Source organism: Melozone crissalis, unplaced genomic scaffold (assembly GCF_028551555.1).
Source record: "Melozone crissalis strain CALT ecotype California unplaced genomic scaffold, PUWL_Pcris_2 ptg000016l_1, whole genome shotgun sequence".
Lineage (NCBI taxonomy): Eukaryota > Metazoa > Chordata > Aves > Passeriformes > Passerellidae > Melozone > Melozone crissalis.
Window position 1 is genome coordinate 17,242,721 of NW_026535794.1, and position 20,486 is coordinate 17,263,206.

The 20,486-nt window shown below is 39.9% G+C and overlaps 1 protein-coding gene across 3 annotated transcripts in view; it reads right to left on the reverse strand.

Annotated features, from left to right (window-relative positions):
* Positions 1-20,486, reverse strand: part of PDSS1 (decaprenyl diphosphate synthase subunit 1) — a 21,513-nt gene continuing 1,027 nt past the window's right edge. The window contains exons 2-11 of one of the 3 annotated variants that reach the window (XM_054273615.1): positions 19,553-19,617; positions 18,583-18,706; positions 18,089-18,219; positions 11,514-11,655; positions 10,341-10,452; positions 10,143-10,252; positions 4,504-4,584; positions 4,212-4,325; positions 1,447-1,527; positions 1-731 (exon numbers count right to left, since the gene is read on the reverse strand). In XM_054273615.1, the coding sequence (XP_054129590.1) occupies positions 591-731; positions 1,447-1,527; positions 4,212-4,325; positions 4,504-4,584; positions 10,143-10,252; positions 10,341-10,452; positions 11,514-11,655; positions 18,089-18,219; positions 18,583-18,706; positions 19,553-19,617 (1,101 nt within the window). In that variant the 3' untranslated portion in view covers positions 1-590. Of the gene's footprint in view, positions 732-1,446; positions 1,528-4,211; positions 4,326-4,503; positions 4,585-10,142; positions 10,253-10,340; positions 10,453-11,513; positions 14,305-18,088; positions 18,220-18,582; positions 18,707-19,552; positions 19,618-20,486 lie in introns of those variants that run through there. The other 2 variants (XM_054273616.1, XM_054273617.1) reach the window with 2 other exon arrangements.

Here is a 20,486-nt window from a genome sequence, read left to right on the forward strand (position 1 = left end):
TGGTAACAATCTCTAATTCTGCATCATGTTCACTGCTAGCAGGTAGCCACCAATACCATGAATTGAACTCACTGATGAATAACTAATCAAAATCCACTTGTAGTCTTTTACAGTAAACCAGTATCTCTATCTACATACAATTCCAGGTGCTTCTGTTAAGTAGCCAGGGAAATATCCAAACCCCCTCTCTTCAGAGGAGTTTACCAGCTCCTGTACATGCATGCTCTCTTTATTAGTGTAAACAAGTGAAATTTGGAACAGCTTCAGTTTTCATACACTGATTTATATTTATTCTCATTGTGGCCTTTGTGCATCAACATGTAAACATCTTCCCCATCCCCCACAATCAATACCCCCCACTAAAACAATTGTACAGCACAGTTTGATTTGCTCTGAATTGCATGGCTTCCTTCAGTAAAACACTTTAAACTTTAGTTTAAAAAAAAAGAAAGTAAAGTAAACCTTCAAAAAAAAAAAGGTTTTTTTAAAAAAATAATTTTTGGTGGCTTGTGTTGGAAGCAAGTAACTTTTGAAATAAATGTAGGCACAGTCTGGTAAAGTAGCTGCCAGAAGGAGTGGAAGGAGCTGTCTCACTTGTCCCGCATGAGAACCATTTCTGTCAGGTGCACCAGGGCCTCTCTCTCGGGGGACGGGCGCAGCTTGCGGATCTCGCGCGTGGCCGCGTGGCAGTAGCGCTGGGCGAGGTAGGTGGTTTGCTGCACACCATCACTCTGAGGGAGGAGAGAGAACAGGGACCTGATCAGCCTCCTGCTGCCTTTTCCAGGCACAGGGGGAGGTTCTGCAGTCAGTAAGTACCCTCATGCATTCTATTCTGATGGGGAAAGAGGATTCATTCTGTAATCAGGGAAGCCCACCTACCTGCCACAAACTGTCCCAGTACTAAAACTCATCCATGCTAAAACAGCAACTCAGCCATTAAAAAACACCACTGGTATTAATAACAAAGTACAAACTAATGGTTTATCCCTTCCCCTCCTGCCCTAGAGATTTACAAAACCCCCATGCTATTCTGAAAAATAGGTAATAATTTGGCACAGATCATTACTCAGTCTTTTTAGACCAGAGTAATTTAAAACTGGTATAGGGTGTGCACAGCAGTTACAAGACTGACTGGAAATTACATGCCATTTATACCAGCTGTTGAATACAGCTATGCCTCAGCTGGAGAACTGAGTTCATGTGTGAGCTTTTTACTTATGCAGATTTTATGCTGTTGGAGTGAAAAAAAGAAAAAAAGTTCTTCAGTACCTAGCATTTCTGCTAAAACACTGTGCCACAGGGAGAACTGAGTTGTTTTTACTTGGCATTGTACATTGCATGCTACTCAGGAGGTATTTGCCAATGCAGCCTTGCTATTTTACTTGAGAGGCAATGAATTTCAGACTGAGCAGCAGGGAGAGCAGAAATATTTGATATCAGTCTTACCTGCAACACATACTTCCATGCACGCTCAACATCTCCTGGCTTACTGAATCTCCTCATTATCATAGCATTCATTTCTGGAAACTGAGCACAAAGGGAGAAGGGGTTTGTGATTCCTTTTGAGTTGTTTTCCATGTAGCTGCCTGCCATGCTAAGGTCAGAACACCACCAAAGTGCAGCCCTCTTCCCTGTCACTGCTGCTGCTCCAGGTATAGCTTTAGGTTTGTACTCTGCACAGGAATATAGCAGAGCCCAAGCATTTATAACAAACCTGGCTCTGGCTCTGCTGGCTGTAGCCAGTTGAAAGCAGAAGTCAGCACCTGCCATTTTATCATGTTAAGCAGATGTTCCAGTGTGGTAACTTCTGATGTGGCTACTGCCTGGTGAATAATCTGCATCAGATACTCTATCACAGATGATGATCAGTGTTGGCACTCCTGGAAGAAGCACCTCTGCCCCCAGATGTACAGAAAACCCAGGATGTTGGTTGTTGCAATATTGTACAGTTCAACTTGTAAAATCCCCTCATGGTAACACTGGCTGTTACATTCTCTTACATTTTCCATTGTGCTGGTATTTTGTATACACAGATTTTTTTTTTTTTTAGTAAGAGAAAAATGACATCTATAAGGTATTTTGTTTTCAGCCATGCAGCATTTGTAGTTAGCACTGCAGGCTCAATTCCCTACAAATCAAGCAGGTAACTCAAGTCAGTTGTTTTGAGAAAAATCACATCACTTAGGTAAAAATGCAGCCTCTTTCTTAAGACAGCCTAGAAACAGAAAAACCTAGTGCTTAACAAAATATGGCTACAACTCAAGGCAGCTACTCCACAGAAGAATTCTTTTTAAGGGAAAGAAAGAGCTGTTTGTTCATCTTGCCTGAGAGGATTAGAGTCAAACAAAGATGATTTTATTGCCATATACTTGTAAACAATGATCTGCCTTCCTTGCACACCTTTGGGCCTGCAACTGCAGCTTTACAACCTCGTTCAGGTACAAACATGTAGCACCCATCAGTGCTGTGACAGTCTCCTATTACTCATACACAGTCCTGGAGATGCATTCAGAAGTTCAGTGATGACTCATCCTTCATCTAAAAGAGGAAAGTCATGGCTTTTTCTAGATCCTAGCTTCCTTGCCAGGTAATGACAATTTAATTGCAGTGTTCATGCAATCACTTTTCACATTATTCATATTTACAGTTATATAGGATGCATATGGGATCACTTTTTATATTTAAGCACTAAAGGACATGAAAATCCCCAAACTTGTAAGGCAGAGCTGTTATTAGCAATTCTCCCTGTTTAGTGGGCAGCACATCAGCATTTAACAGGAATGCTTATAATAAAAATAAACCTTCCTTCTCCAGCTGTACTTGTTTAAGAGGAGCTTTAGAATTAGCATACACTAGTGGATTTCCTTAAAAAATAAATGGGGTGATTTTTTTTTTACTGAGAGAGCTTTAACTTTAAATACTGAATAAATAGTTAATTTAACTTTAAATACTGAATAAATAGGTATTATATCAAGGTAAACACTTTTTTCTCCTTAATATATTCTAATGCACAAAGGTGTATTTCAAAAGGAGGGGAGAGGATAGGAAGAAAAGGCATCTGCCACTGAAGATCCAGAGCACATTAAAAACTAAAGAATGTTTATCAGGAAGACAACTGGAAGAGTACCAGCTACATAAAAGGATAGCAGCAATATTAATCTGAAAAGACAGCCTATAATTAATAATTACACTTTGTACTGTCTTCAAGTCCTGGCTCATGAGTTTTTTTTCCTCAGACACAAATACATGAAATATCTTTAAGTAGCATCACCAGTGTCAGCTGAAGCTCCACATTTTTTAGCACTCATGCTTTGTTTATATATCAGTTAAGTCTGCAGTGCTGTTTTTCCAGTTTCTTGAAAACAGCAGGACATTTGCAGCAAAGAAGCCTTCTGGATAATGAAGGAAACTTTATAAGATGGCAAGTTATATTTCAATGCAAAAATGTACACTTCCCATCTATCAAAGATATAAATGAGGAAAAGCATTTAAAAGTGGTCTACAAAGAACAAGATTTTAAAATAGGACTGACAGATTTTATTTTATTTCTTTATTATGAACTAATTAATCTTGTAAAGCTAATTAAAAGATAGATGAAGTTCAAAGTCAAGAGACAGACAACCCAAACAAATGAGCAAGAAATAGTTTTAATTTAAAAATTGGAATATTCAACACCCACAAGACAATCCATGTCACCCATTCTCTGCCAAAACTTTGGTATTTGCAACATGCCTTGTTTCCTTCTGCACGTGGCTTTAGCACACACAAAAACAGTTTTACAACTCCATCCTCCCTCTCTGCCTGAGTGTCTCACTGTTCTTTGGACAGCTCCAATTGCTGATGACACAGTTCTGAAATAATGATTCAAGAATATGCTTTTGAATCCCCCCAGATGAGTATGGGGAGACACTGAGGACACAGAGAAGGTTGTTCTCAATATGCACTTAGCTACTTAGGAATAACCTACACAAAATGTGCTACAACCCTCTGAATACCCACAAGAGCCTAACAGTAAGTAGAGTTGTGCAGGAAGGCGTTTCTCAGAACTTCTTTTGTGTGCACAGAATCCATCAGATACTGAACCCACTGATTTGTCACATGTGCCCAGGCCCCTCTCATCACTGACACTGGAGATCTGATGTGTTCCAGCTGGCCCTGTGAGGAGCAGTTTGCACTTTTCATTTTGAGCAAACAACTTCCTGCTGACTTACCTGTCGACAGGCAAATAAGACAGGGCCTGTGGCTAATCCAAGCTTGAGATCTGCTGCTGTTGGTTTCCCCAGGTGGTCAGCACACGATGTAAAATCCAGCACATCATCTATCAACTAAAAAATAAACATACAGATTATTTAAAATGCCTTTTTCAAGTATTAGAGCTAAATACAGAATAATCCTTGTTAAAGACAAGAATTGTAGGAAGGATTAAGACAGCCCACTTTGATTTCTAAAGCACTTTGGAGAAGTTTAGAATTTAGATTCCATTTAGTTCAACAAAAACAGTACCTGAAAAGCTATGCCAACGTTTTTTCCATACTGGTATGCAATCTCATGAACTTTGGGATCAGGGCAGCCTAGAATTGAAACCTGAAAAGACAAAAACCCCAAGTAAATAGAAAGCTTTAGTTAGCTAAAAGTTAGCACTTTTAGCCCCTGACCATAGGTGTGACAGCCAGCACAGACTGGAGGGATCTGGGAAAGGCAAAAAAAGCTGACTTGGGCACATTCTGGCTTATCTCAGTTCATGAAGACACAAAACTGGCCAAGCTTACTAGAAAACAAGGCTGAACAACAGTGCAGTATTAAAACTACATTCACATCTGCAAAGAGATTAGCTTCATTAAATATTTATCAGGCTTAGAAATTACAATGCAAGGATAAAGAGAGAAGAAATGTGGATGCACTTTACATGCAGGGAGGGTAGTAGTTGTATCCAGTCCAGTGATGGGGAAATTAAACTAATTACATACATAAATCAGCCAGGGAATAATTGGAGGTCAGATAGCAGATAAATGGACATTACATGTCTCATAAAAGATCACAGAGCTGGATGTGTTGGACCTGGTACAGTAGGGGCAGTTGACATAAGGCTGATTATTTTTAAGGTGATGTTAACTGTATCTGACTTGCTCAGGAAGATGACTTGATTAGCCTGCAGGCAAAGCTACTGAGGGATAATTAGTGGCAAAGACAAGACAGCAAATGAAGAAAGCACACCAAGCTCACAAAGGTATCACTAAACTGAGATAAACAAAACATTTTACATGAAAGTGCAATCAACTACTTGAGAGACAAATTTTGCTGAATAAACTCCACAAAACTAAAATACAGGACATTAACTAAGGTTTGAGAATAACTATCTTGCCTCGAAGTAAGGGCATTTATGCTATTTGCATTTATGTACCAATTATACATTTTGCAAAATGAGGTTGGTTAAATACTCAGATTTGTTTCAACCTTCAATAAACCAATTAGAACAGGGGACAAAAACCCACCCTGGTTCATTGCAGGCATTCCAAATCTGCTGTGACCAATGCAAGGAGTGAAGATACATTTTACTTAAGACTAAAAACATATGCTAGGAAAACACAATATAAAAATAAGTATTTGTGTGTGTGTGTGTATGTACATGTATTCCTCTTTAAGACTGTGTAAGGCAGGATCATTAAAAACCCCTCCAACCCCAAAACCAGCCCCAAACTAAAAGCATGTCCAGCAGTAGCTTTGAAGGTGAACATGAAGATGGAAATAAGAAACAATATTACATCCTAATAAATGTGATGCAACTTGCACAAAATGAGAGATGATTTCATGCAGCAGTGCACTTCATATCTGAGCATCAGAACACTTCCCAGTCATAACCTGCATCTGTGAATAACTAAACCCCAGAGGAATCTGGATGACTGAAAAATTAACAGCATCATACAATCTCCCCTTTTACTTAAAAGAGGACAGTATAGCAGGAAAATAATGTTACTTATCTCTAATAATCAGAAAATCCTGAAGGCTATTAAACAGAGTGAACTGCAAATATGAGATTTTTAAATAGATGTTGCTAGGGACTATCAAAGTAGAACATTTTGCCTTTTTATCCTCCTTAACATCTACTCCTAACTTTCTGTTGCCTCTGTAATATAAATCACATAATGTCAGCACGGCAGGGGCACTGCATCTACCCTGTTCCAATGAAATCCTTACCTACTTCCACATTTCATTCCCTGTGGAGGATTAAAATACAGAATTCAGTGACAAAATCCTGCTTAATGGCAAAGGGTTGGAGCGGGCAGTAGCTGGCAGAGGGTGGGAGGAAGAGCTGTGTAAAGAAAAGAGCTTCCTCATTCAACCTGAAAGGTCAATTCTTGTCCATAGACAAAAAAAAAAACCCCAAAACAAACCAAAAATTTAAATTTCAGGAGATTTGTTTTGCCAGTCATCCTCAAGTGAGCAACCCTCTGACCATGACCACATAAACCTGCAGTTGGGTTGTGTCTATCAGGGAGTTCCTTCAGGATGCAACTTGTCAAACTGCTCTTGTGGATTGTTGCCCCCAGCTGGACACTGGCCGGGCTGCAGCCAGGCAGTCTGGCACTCCCACAGTTTAACTGGAGCTGTACTGGGACAATGCTCTGGATAATACCCACATTTGCAAATACAAATCAGGATAACCAAGTCAATACCGTGATGTGTGTTTAAATGATAAAACTCCCCCTGTGAAAACAGCCTAGAGCTCCCCAAATAGGTATGACTGGCTCATGACAAATTTAATCTTGCAAGAATTCAGGCCTGTTCTCCACTAAATCACGATGAAAAATCCCTCCTAATACCAAGTGGAACAAATTCTTTAGGAAAGTTCTTTGAACATAGCAAAGCAGGACAATCTCCTTGGGGTTATTTCAAACATACTTTTTGCAATAAAAAAGTTGTTTCTGTTATGTTATATGAGAGACTATAAACCAATTTTGCCTCTTTACTGAATTTCACATCATCAGCTCTGGGTAGATCCATCCTGCTCTGATATTTAATATGTGACAATATGGCAGCTGGAGTTGAAAGCATTTGCACATCTCTACCAGTTCTCTGTAGGTCAGAGAGGACAACCTGCTGCTGGGCCAGAATTTGCTTGAATAAACACTACAAGAGATGTTTGTTCTTGTAGTCCTAGATTTGTGGCCTCCAGGGAAAGGAAAAGGCTCTAAAGTGTTCCCCTTTTCCAGCCATTCTCCTCCATGCCCATCTCCAGAAGCAGTCAGGTTCCTGCCTTCTCATCCACCCCTGTTTTTCTAGACAGGAGCAGTGTTCCTCTTTCCAGGAGAATCACAAAATAGTCTAGGTTGGAAGGGAACTCTGAAAGTCACCTGCTCAAAGGAGAGTTGACTTCACAATCAGAGGTGTTATTCTCCTGGGCACCAGTTGCACATGCTGGTAGGGTTTTGTGATGCAGCCCTGTGCACACACCAAACTAGGAACTGGTTAGAGCAGGAGCTCACACAATATCCAGAGCTTCACACTATTGGTTTCTTCAGTGCCTTACACAAGGAGGCACAAGCTTCCTCCTAATATGGAAATCAACAATCTCTAGTGCACCCTTACACTCAAAGCAAGCAGGATTTAATCCCTCATCTGAAAGTGTACCATGCAAAATATAAATAGCTTTATGAGGCTCAGGAATTCACATTACTGCAGGGTTTAAAAAAGACAGAAAACCTGCTCAGGTTATTTTGCTATCTCCAGCTGGCCTGATGACTAAACAGAAATTCCACTCCAGCTTTATTGTTTCTGAATTCTTGAACTAAAGTCATCTCATGTTTCTCTGAAAAATGCCTTGCAGTAATTAAGGTTTCAATGACTCTAGGCCATCTGGAACTGCCTCATTTTACAATACACTTTAATTGAAATTTTGGTAACATTCCCCCATGCAGAACTGTTGTAGAAATAAACTGGAAACTGGGATGGCTCTCAACATCTTGAACAGACTGTTCTCTCCCTAAGTCCTAACTTAAAGAATTTTGATTTAAATGCAGTAAAGCTTTGGTGGTACAGAATGCATCAATTACAGGGTATGTCTTGTTTAGATCTTTTTGCAGGAATACTCTCCTCTTCCATTTCTAAAGCATGGCACCATGGAATTCAAAGGTGCCACCTGAACCTGTTTGAATAAATACAAGTAAATACTTGTATTTATTCAATCACAGCAACTAATCAGGTTTTTCCTATCATTAACAGGAACACAATTGCTTCTAAAACTCACAGTCTCTCCTCTTAATTTTGTCCCTGAAAACAAGATATGAATACTCTCGATTCCCTAACTGAATTTCCTTTCAAGATAGAACTGATGATCCTGCTTATCATTTTTGCTAGAGAAAACAGAACTCCCTTCTGATTCCATTTCTTCAGTTGCCAAGGCCACCTAAACAAAAATATCTCAACACCTACATGCAGAAAAACAAAAAAAAACCCAAAAAACCCCAAAACCAATTCCCTCCCCAAAAATCCCTTTTAACTGCTATCAATAGAGCTCTCCTAATCCATGCAGAGAGAAACTGAGGGAATCACACATATTCAACTCCTTGGTACTATGTGCAGCAATCAGGATTTGCCATGAAGAGAGACCTTCTCTCTCTGTTTTCCCTTCTAACACAGATTTTACAGCATATAAAGTTTCAGCAGTTCAGCAATGGAACAACTCAGACCAGCCACTAGAAGAAAAGCAGCCAAACACCCCCCTGACCAGCATCACAGCCTCAATCTTAAGGGAAGTGCTTAAATCTTTAACTCTTGCAAGTCATGAAAAGAAAAAAGCTTAAATTAGCACATCTGTAGGGAGAATCCACCCAGTGGGAATGTGATTTCTTCCATCTGCAAAGATTCTTTTAGGCAGACTGTCAAAATGAATATTAAATCTTGTGTATGTTTTTTCTGGGGTAGCAGAATAATGTAAAGCTCTTTACTAGTCCAGGTGCCTACTGATATAAAACAAGACTTGCAGAAGAAAATTGTCAGGGTCATATTGCCATTAATATGAGCAATCCAGAAGACTTTATTTCTTTCCTCCAACTAGAATAAAATGTATTTTCCCACCCTCAAATCCATGTGTCTCATTCTACGTGATCATTTTTATATAAGCCATTTCCAACTGCTGTCTGTTGCACAAATGCACCAGTTCCCTGAGAACAAAGGAAGATGATTAACACTAGCACAGATTTTTAGTCTAATTCTTTAAGAATTCCCACTTGCTATGGAATCCATTAGCTATACTGCCTTTCACTAAAAAGCATAAACAAAACTCTCTTTTGGGGTGAGATTATTACCTACCTCTATTTTCTGCACTAAAACTGAACATCTACTTTTGTTTAAGAACATAATCTTGAATTGGATCTTTTTGTAATCAAGTAAGAGAACCGAGTGACAGGGCTGGATAAAGTAATTGGTAATTAAAACCTCCAGACAAATGAAGATAAATTAAGTACATGCTTCTGGTTTTTTACAATGTGATGCAGAGATATCAGGAAAATGTTTTCACCCAAAGTGTGGCTGGGCACTGGAAAAGGCTCCCCAGGGACGTGGCCACAGCACCAAACCTGACAGAGTTCAAGAAGTGTTTGGACAATGCTCTCAGCACATGGTGTGACTCTTGGGGTGTCCCATGCAGGGACAGGAGTTGAACTTGATGATCCTGATGGGCTCCTTCCAACACAGCTTATTCTCTGATTCTATAATTGTTTCCTCCCACTGTTAACACTTAAGGTCTCACTCAGCACCAATGAGTAGGGCCAGATGCCAAAGAAGTCTTAAAATCCAATTATAGACTCAAAAATTATCAACCTAGTTTAAAATCACTGTCTCAAAGTTCCAGAATTACATAAGAAGATTACCATTGTTATGATTATTTGAACCTCATTTTGATTCTTGAGAATAACAATAAATCTGTGTATAAATAAAAAACTCAAAAGAAAAAGTGAAAACCAACATTGGAGGCTACACAGCTGAACTGTGATAAAATTCACAATCTCAAACCTTTTCACATTCTGGCAAAATACCATTTCAGGGTTTTGCTTTGGAGGGTCTCCAGAGCAAAGAGCAATGCTGGTTTAGCTGTGAAGCTTACAGTATGGTATGTTAACTTCAGAAGAGACAGACGTACATACTGCTTTACAACTGTTTGCTATCAGACTCGCCGTCTTCTTAAAAGTCTTCTCGAGGTAGTGAGCAAATCTCTCATTCTCGTTTTCCTTGGAACCCAGCTGGAGGAATTCACCTAAAAAGTTGCACAGAAGGGAGGTTTTATTTGTGGGTTTACTGCTTAGGCAGAAAAATTGGAAGATAAAAACAGGAAAAAACCTTACCACGCACCAGATCTTCAATCACCTGAGTCAGAACAGAGATGATAGTGGTATTTCCAATTCGTGCTAAAGCTACAGAAGCAGCTGAGAGGATGAAGTCGCCAGCTAGAACAGCCTAACAACAACAACAACAAAAAGGTGATCCCTTAAGTCTTCTCCTGTGTTACTACAGACCATACAAGTTCCTTTAATTGTCAGACCTACTCACATTACAAAACTTTCCTACATAAAGCACAAATATCTCATTTTAAGAGTGAAAAAATACATAACCAAATATTGAAATCTGAGTAATTTTTGAGTCCCTATCATATAGTACTGGTTATATTTTTCTGTATAAGCACTGTCCCCTCTGTATGCAGTATGTGTTTGCTTATGAAGTTTTTTTTAACATTAGTTCTTTATTTCACCATTCTCTTGTGGCTGTTACACCATGTGAACTCTGAATTACCCCAAGTTCCTCCCCTGTATTTTCTGTTGAAGACCTTTCTCGTAATGCTCTGTGAAGAAACGCCAATTTCAAAAAATATTCCTGCTGACTGAAAACACTTCTGCATTCACCACTGAATCAGCATTCAGGATGAGGTACAAGTTTAAAGTATTTCAACAGCACTGTAGAGAATAGCACAGGGAATGCCAAAATCAGTAATAATCAGCAATAATCTCAGAATGGGCCAGGTTGGAAGGGGCCAGAGTCATCTGGTCCAACCTCCCTGCTCAAGCAGGGTCATCCCAGAACACATGGCACAGGATTGCATTCAGATGATTCTTGAATCTCTCCAGTGAGGGAGACTCCAAAGCCTCTCTGGGCAATCTGCTCACATTCAGGTGAAACTTCCTGTGCATCAGTTTTTGTCCTCTGCCTCTTGTCCTATTACTTGACAAGAGCCTGGATCCATCTTTGTGACACTGCTTTCAGATACGTACAACAAGGGCCCCTCTCAGTCATCTCCTCTGGAGGCTGGCCAGGTCCAACACTAACACTTCAACCACTCAGTAGATAATGCTTCCAACAGTTCAGAAAAGGAAAACACATTTGTCTCACCCACAAGCTGTGCACACCTCTTCATATGTTTTCTGACATATTCCAAGACCTAGCCATAGTAACATTACAAACCTCTAGGTATTTGTGCTCTGCTGAAATTCAAAGGCAAGCCTTGCACATATTAGCAAACTCACTTTCCTCTCTCCCCAGATTTGATTAAGTGTCCTTTTTCCTCTGCGAGAATTTGCATCATCAATGACATCATCATGAACTAGACTGGCTGTATGGATCATCTCAGCAATTATGGCCACGGAGCGCTGGCTTGCTTGCACCTCCCTAAAATCAAAAAACAAGAACTGTCAAATAATTAAATCAATTCTGTATGCTGCAATACACTACAGAATCTCGGTTAAAAACCAAACAAAAATGTTTCTCTGAAAACAGCTGTCACAGCTTTTTCCTGGTCTCACCCCTTCTTTCAAACCTGGAATTAGGAAGACAAGAGAAAGTAAGATCACATTAGTACAGTAAGTGCAGAGGGATGGGTCCATCCTCATGAGGCCTATTTCTACATTGCTGCATTAACAGTACTGCAAAACTCCTGTGTTATTGACTGTAATCCCTCTAAATCCAGACTGCAATAAACAGCACAGCATCAAGGACGCTTGGCTCCATGTCTGACATCTGGAAAACAGCAGAGAAAAGAATGACAGGTAGCTCTGTAGATGAGTTTAAGTTTTCCTTATCCCTGTTGCTCTACCTATAATCATGGCATCACAACCTCTCTACAGCTGGATAACTCTACCAAGCAGCAAGCTGGAGAGATCAGAAGGAACAGAAACCTGCATTCTACATTTGAAAGATATAACTCATAGATCTTATCCTTTATGTTATCTGATTACCTTAAAACCCCAGAGGTTCTTCAGAAGCCTGAGGAATTAACTAGAATTCCACTGCAAGCACTTTAGGACTGTAAACACCAAATACCTAACACTTACTGGAACTCAGCTTTTGGGAAGATTTCACACTGATGATTCAACTCTCAGTAGTTCACACCATTTTTCTTTTTTTTAAACAAGGTGAAAAGAAGGTAAGGGAAGAACACAGAAGCAACTATCTAGAGAACAAAACTGGCAAAAGGCACATAAAAGAGCCAACCTAGCTCACACAAAGGACCATCTCCCTTAGTATCCAGCTTCCACTGTCTTCTGGTATTTTTCTGTTTTCATCATGGGTTACATGCAGGATCCCAGAAATGGCTGTCCCAGTCAGCCCTGCCTCATAGGTGTAACAAGGCCACATGGACATTTAAAATGCCCCACAAACAAAACAATAACACAAAAAAACCAAAACCCACAACACAAGAAAGAAACTACTTCTGATATTTAAATAATGTACTTCTGGTACACAGACAACAGAGAAAATCATACTATTTTACAGGAGAACAGAAAAAGAACTGAGCCAGAAGATAATTTCACCGCAGTTAAGGGAATTTAAAACTTTCCTGCACTGCCTATGTCCTTTAAAATGTAGTGATTAATCACAAAATGAAAGAACATATTGCAGTCTGCTGACATAACACTGCATTCTGACACCTACCTCTACACAGAATTCTGCACTGCTGTCAGTGGGAGTTCTACATCCTGAACAATAGCAGGATGAACGGGTAGCTCATAGGCTGTGAAAATATGGCTTTTACACAGCAGAAAATAAGAGCTGGAAACCTTCATAGTTGTTTGGAGGCAAGTCTTAATGTGGACTAGTGATTTAATCAAATGCTAGTTCAGTGTAAATAGTTTTCCAAAACGAATTACTCTTACTAAGTAGGAGAAAACTTACCTTCAAAAAACTGTAAAGGTCTCCAGCCTCTTTCATGCACTGCTCTCCTTTTGGGGATTCCCTTTTTCATTAATTATGTCAGCAGACTGGACTTCCTGCTGGGAAGCAGCAGTAAATGGCAACACTCACTGACACACTGAAATATTTCAGTAGTATGAAGACAGCACAAAACCAGTTATTTCAAAAGCAGGTTCTGAAAAGTTCTGCATTATACTCTATCTTATCTCTGACAATGACTAAAAATGGCATAGGAATATTCATGGTTTCCAGAATGTTGTATCAAATGTGACAATTTCATCTGAAGGGGTTTTAAAACTACTATTTCCACAAAGTCTCAAGCAAGATTCTTCCCACTGCTGGCAAAAAACGTTCTGCAATTGTTTTCTGCATGCCTCTTGTGAGACTAATTCTAGATCAGAGCATGCCTACTTTTAGGGGAAAACACACAAATCCCAGGATCTTTCTCATCCCCTGACATTTTTCATTCAGCTTCTCCTGCAAAACAAAAGCAAAACGTGGCAGTAACTGAATAGATAACAGCAAATCCAGTAAGTGGAAAGATGCCATTTTTAGGTCATTCTCAAAGTAAAGACACCCTGAGCTGATGTATATTTACAAATATTTTAAATGACTAATCATGTTCTGTTCCTCAGTAGGACCCCCTGCTTGATTCAGTGATAAGGTTTTATAGATGTGCTGTACCCTGAGGTGTTTTCCATTACAGAATCTGTTTCATGAACACTGAACAAGCCAAGGCTGACCACACAGGTTAAGAAACCCCAAATGCCTCCCTCCAAATATCCCTGTCCAAAACCAAAACAACCAACCAAAACCACCCAACAACGGTGAGGGCCAAACTCAAAACCACACAAACCAGTATTTACACTCTCCAACAAAAAGCTTGGAGGCAGTGTGTTTGCCAGTAAGTAAATATTGCCAGTTTAAGGACAGGAAGTGAGCATAAGAACTTGCAACATTGTTGTGCTATGGCCACAGTCCTTCAAGCATCAATCTCCTGCTGAGGCCCTGGGGCTGAAAGAAGCAATCATCACAGAAACAGAGTCTGTGACACAGAAGGGCACTGCAAACCAGGGGAAGCACAGAGGCTGCATGTGCTAACACCAGAGAAAACTGCAGAGCAGCTGGCACTATGGGCTTTTGACAACAGCAGTTTGGAGGAGTGAAACAAAAGGGAACTAAGGTTGTTGGCAGGTTCTATCTTTAGGAAACATTCAATTTTATTTTATTGCCATTTTATTTGTTTCTCACACTATTCTGATAAATTTATTTCCCTTCCCCACCCACCCCCCCAAACTTTTGTGCTCACTGTTTTACCTATTATTGTTGTATTTCTTTGGCCCTCTCTTATTTGCCTCTCTCTTTTTGGTTGTAGCAATAGAAATAAAAACTCTCATCTGTGAACACTTTGGAGAATACAGAAACACTAGGTCCTGTCAGGCTAAGTGATAATTCTGTGAAGTTCTTCACAGGCATGTGAAGAAATCCAGGCAGTGGATGTGTGAAATGGAGGGTTTGCATGACCCCAACTTAAACTATTTAAAACAATTCTTACTCTCACACAAAGTTGCTACCAATAAGCAAAAAGCCACTGCCTAAGGGACTTAAAGATTCAGGGTAGGACTTAGGACACTTAAAACTTCAAGAGCAAAGAAACAACACACTTCAGACACTTACCTTTTTGGCAGTAATTCAGATAATTCTTTATACAACTGTCATTTTCCTTATTATGACCACAATAAAGTGACCCCACTCTAGAAAAACAGTTAACCTGCTGAGGGTATAGTAAATACCTCACCTCATTCAAACCTAAACATAAATGATCAATGTCACCTAACCTGCAAGCAGAGCCACCTGGCCCTTCCATTCTCCTGAGAAACCTCAGCTATTCTGGAGGAGAAGAGAAAGAGGTCTCCTGGGATGCCTTGTAAGATCAGGACCTGTAGCCTTCCCAAACTGTTATTTTAACAGCCAAATAAGGAAAAGTATTACCTTTTATACAAAAATTGCAGAAAAGGAAGAAAAGAAAATGAAAAAGCAGGCAAAAGCATGCTGGGTCCAGCAAGTTATATTACAGTAGAGAATGGCAACAAGATGAAGGAGAAACTGAACATCTGCAATACAAACCCCAGAGGCAAAAGTGAAAAAAAAAAATGCTGGGGATGAACAGTACAGGCTATTGGCTCACCCTACAAACCTACAGATACTGTGGTCAATCTCTTCACATGTGGGAACCAAAGCCTCAACAAAGAAAAACAAGCCTGGGAGAAGAATCAGTATTAACTGAGGAAAAGAATGATAAAATGCTTCAAGGAAAATGACAAATTGAAAGTGAAAAGCGTCTTTAAAAAACACTGGGAGAAGCAAAATGTAAGGCAAGTATTTTCCCCCCCAGGTTTGTAGAAGAGTAGCAGAGTTAAAAATATGCAGTATTACTTCTCTACATACACAATTTTCCTCACAAACATAAAAAAAGTTGTAAGAACAACTTGCCACCTGGAGACAATGTTGCTTTAAGAAAGAACACTAATGAATCAATCATAGTATCAATGTGAACTGAAGTGTGTATATATATATATATATATATATATATATATATATATATACATATATATATATATATACACCCAGAGCAGGTGTAAGACAGCCTGCTTCAATCAGCTTGAAAACAAAAGAGAAGAAAATGCCCATAAAACTTTATCAGCTCACAGGAACTGGGTATCCACAGTACAAATGTAAATTCCTTTTGCATGGCCTTGCCAACCCTCAAAAGCATTGGCCACCATGCAATAACCAACAAGCAGTACAGTGAAGACTTGTATCAACATTAGGGATATTTAATTACAATCACAGGCTTGGAAAAATTGGCACAGGGCACAGAACAGGAAGGTAAACACCCCAAGATTTCATTCCATTCCTTTGCTGAAACACTTTTGCTCTTGCCACTCAGAAATTCATTCTAAAAGCAACATGACAAAGATGGTGACTCAGCCTGGTTTGTACTAGGAACGTTCAGATTACTGAGGAGGCCTTTGAAACACTGAACATATTTTGGAGATGCTGATCAGAACCACAACAGATGTACAAACACTGCCAAATGACACAGGCATCCAGAAATCAGAGGACTTATGCTGAGGGCTGGCTACTGCAAAGCAAACACTTGCCCCAGGAATGTGTGGCACCTTCTTAACTGGCGTAGGGCAGGTCTCAAAACAGGCCCTGATAGTTTTGAGACAGCATAACATGTGGACAAGAATATGTCCATGACCATATACACATGTCAAAAGACAGCAAATACACTTGGAGCATACAGGCAAATTCAGTCTTTCTACTGCTACCTCTCTTTGATTCACTGCTCTGCTCCCACACTGTATGACATCAGTTCCAGCCTTCTCAGTACTGCACACATGATTTTGTTCATAAGCTTTTCATGCTACACACTATAATGAGATAAAACTATTTTTACCATTATTTTGATTCCAAAGATGCTCCAAAAACTCACTGTCCCTGTTGTTAAATCTCCTCCTAAATTTCCATTCTCTCAGAAACAGAAACATTCTCTCTCAGCTCAAGCAGAAAGTTTTGGTTTGCTGTACTTCCTTACATTTCACCACAGATGGATGATCATCAAGAATGGCTCTGCCATCAAAAAGTGCCCTCCTCACACTCCTGTTCTTCATGTCAAGGTCACTCATGAATATATTAAGCCAGTCTGTGGCAAAAGGTATCCCTGAGGATTTGCACAACCAATATTGTTCCTTTTGCTATCTCAGAGTCAATGACAAGAAGCAGTCCTGAACTGACAACAGAATCTGGCTGAGGCAAAGTTCATTGATCCTGGATGACTTTTCCTAAAACAAGAGGAACTGGCACACAGAGGAAAGGACACTGCCAGCTCAGTTTTGCTTTCTCCTTCATAATTATATTCACATAGAAGGGACTACAGGGGGAGGTGCTATCCATGCAACAAAATACATGCCATGCTCTGAGAAGTAATCAAGTCCAACAAGGCATTAAACTAGTCCTACAGAGAGAAAACGGTGCAAGAGCCCAGAGAAATCCCTTAAGATTGACAAATTAGTCTAGAAACACTTCTGGAAAGGGACCAAAGATTATCTACTTGGAATTCTATACAAGGCAAGACTGGAAGCATGGCTGGAAGGCAACTGGAGAACACTCCAGCCAACATCTTTCCTCAAAATGCAAACATAGCAGCTGACAGGAAGGTGTGGAGTGAAGCATCTGCAACGAGCCAGACTCAGGAGTGACAGAGAATACAGGCCAAGCATGATCTTCTGCTCACTTAAAATTGCTTTCAAGTAACTTGGAGATCATAAGGATTACACCAGACTAATTAGCTTAGAATCTTACATAAAATGCAGAAACTTGCTACTAGAGGGGAAAAAAACCTCTTACTGTTTTCAAAATCTCACAGTTTTGAATATAATCATACCACTTCTTTAATAGCTTTTCTGCACAATTACTAAAAAAATCTCACAGCAAACTTATCACAGCAAACTTCTTACCTGTGACCAGAGTTTAATAGGAACAGGAGTGGTTACAAATGAAAATACTTAATGAAGTTTACATAGTTTCAAAGAGTATTAAAGGTTCTAATAAAGCATTTATGCAAGGAGGTAGAACTGACTAAAAGCCTTACAAATATAGTAATTCAGCAACATTATTTATCCACCCTGCTTACAAGCACAGTATAGTCCACAATTTAACACATGGAAATATGTAATAAACTCAGCAGTTCCTTTTGCACTGACAACTACAAAAATACAGCTTCAAGATGGAACTTACATTCAGGTTTTCCTGACGAGCATTTTATTTTCATAAAGTATTTTTCAGAGACACAAGAATGATAACTTTCAAGCATGATGTGCATATCTGAAAGTGACCAACTCACTTGGAATTATTATGGTGAATGTTGCAAGCCCGAGCCATTAGCACCACAATCATTGGTCGAAAGGCCTTTCCCTTCCCATCAAAGTAATAATCACACATTTCCTTAAGTTCTGCTGCAGACACCAGCAATTCCTATAAAAAGGACAAGAGCATTTCAGCATAGAAGTCACAAAGTCAGTCTGCTTAGTGTAAATACAACAGTATGCATGTATAAGGTTATTGCTTACATTCATTCCACCCAGTGTAAGCTCAAGTTATTTTTAAAATTACTATGAGTAATCTGAAATGTAAATGATGCATTCCAGTGCTGCAAATCAGAAGAAAAACTGCATTCTGGTTCTACAAAATATTAGAAATGCACCATTTCCCTTCAGTTTAAGTTTCAGACATCAGTTCATAAACATAAATAACATTACTTCAATAAATATTCAAACTGATGGCTGCTATTAAAAACAATCATCATGACATGCCACCATAGTCACCAAAATCCCATACCTTTTTAATATCTTCATAGAGATTCTTCAAGTCTTTTCTACCAAGTTGAAAAGGGTCTTGGTATTTTTCATCACTAATTGTCTTACTGCAGCTGCACCAGTGGGATGTACTGGTATGATGAAACCTGGGGACAGTGTTTTTCAAGAGTAGGCTTGTTAGAAGTTATGCTCCCCTGATTCCCCATACAGAAACATCTGAAAGGGTTTCTTTCTCTCCCTCTCCCATCACACCCCATTTAACCAAATGGCTAAAATATATGAAGACATCAAAACACTCTTTTTCAGACAGTAAGATGCAAGGACAGAAGAGCTGTGTATTGAAGATCATAAAGCTTTGGGACCTGGCAAAGTGCATTTGGCAAACACACACACACTCTGCCCTTAAGAGACCCCAGATATTCTGAGACACAGAACATGACCTTGCTCTCCATCCATTCCTTTTGAATACACTATGGATAGTGCAGCCTACATTTGGAGATAGAACCCTCACTTCTGGAAACCCAACTGTTCTGTTACTTTCTTCCTTTTCAGGTAAACCGAAAAAATATTCCTGACTTAGATTTGATATTTTTCCCTTTGTATACCCAGCTACGTAATAAATTAAATCAATACTTCCAGGTAGCGTGATGGTGCTTGGAAAGCTCATCAGAAAAGGGTGAAAGCTCCACCTGGATGCATTAAGATGCCTTTAGCTTAGGAGATTTGTTTGTTTGTTTCCTGGATTTGAAGTTTCTTCTTCTTCTAATGTTTCCTTTCCCAAAGTGAACCCTATGTATTTTCTTGCAACATTCTTGCTTTGCCCGTTACACTCCAGGATAGACGACTGAGACTCAGACTCAGCACTACAGCAGCAGTCTATACTGGAGTAAATAACCTTATTTTCAAAGTTCACAGCTCAGAGGTGTAACTGCCCAGTTCACCCAATAACTCTGTCCTCGCCCACTGCACAACAATGTGAATCTTCAACTTACCGCCAAAATATACTACATATTTTTGGAAATGAGAAAGTTGAACTTCTTTGGGTAATGTGACACATCTGCATAAAATAAAACCAAGGACAGTTTATCAGAACTTTAAACTGCCAGAAAACATTTGACTACAAAAAAAAAAATGTACTCATCACCATTGCTCTATTTCTCCATTTTAACAACCCAGCAGCAAAGGGAGTCTCACAACCCCTTCCACACCACGTGAGACACGAGTGCACCCTTCACCCGGCACACTGACCCGACTCTTCTGCTCCACAGCCTTGGACTTTCTCCCCTCGCAGGCCCAGCCCAGGAGGCTTATCTCAAATTACCAAAGCTGCTCCAATAAAACCTTGCTTTTGCACTTGAGCAAGGTGCGATTTTCAAATATTTCCTGCCTGGCACCAATCAAAGCATAGAGAAAAGCACGAGCTGTTTCAGTACACTAACAGAAAACCACATCCTTGTTTTCTCTGAAGCAATTTCAATTCCGCCTGATGTTCATAATTTACACCTGCCCATCTTCCCTGCTAAATGTCCAGAACCTGACTTGCGAATCTAGCAATCTCTCCAAGGATCCCTCCCTGCAGGCAGAGCCCAGGAGCATGGGGGAAGGAAGACACAGCCCTAGGTACAAGATTCCAGCAGAAATAGGCTGAGGAAGGAAGTACAGCTTTTACAGCTTTTACTCCGCTCCTGGGAATGCTGCCAGGAAGTACCGAGCCCTGCCCAATGCTGGGCTGAGCCAGCCTAAAATCACTGCAATCCACGTGTTCGCCCAACTGCCTCTGGAAAAACTCACACAGAAATGCGCAAGGAGACCTGCTCCTGCTCCCCGTGCCTCAGCGTCTCCTCAGACGTGGATTAAAGCAAAGCCTCTCTCTCCTTGGACAGTGGGAGACAAATAAAAGCCATTACAATGGCTCAAGGGCACTCC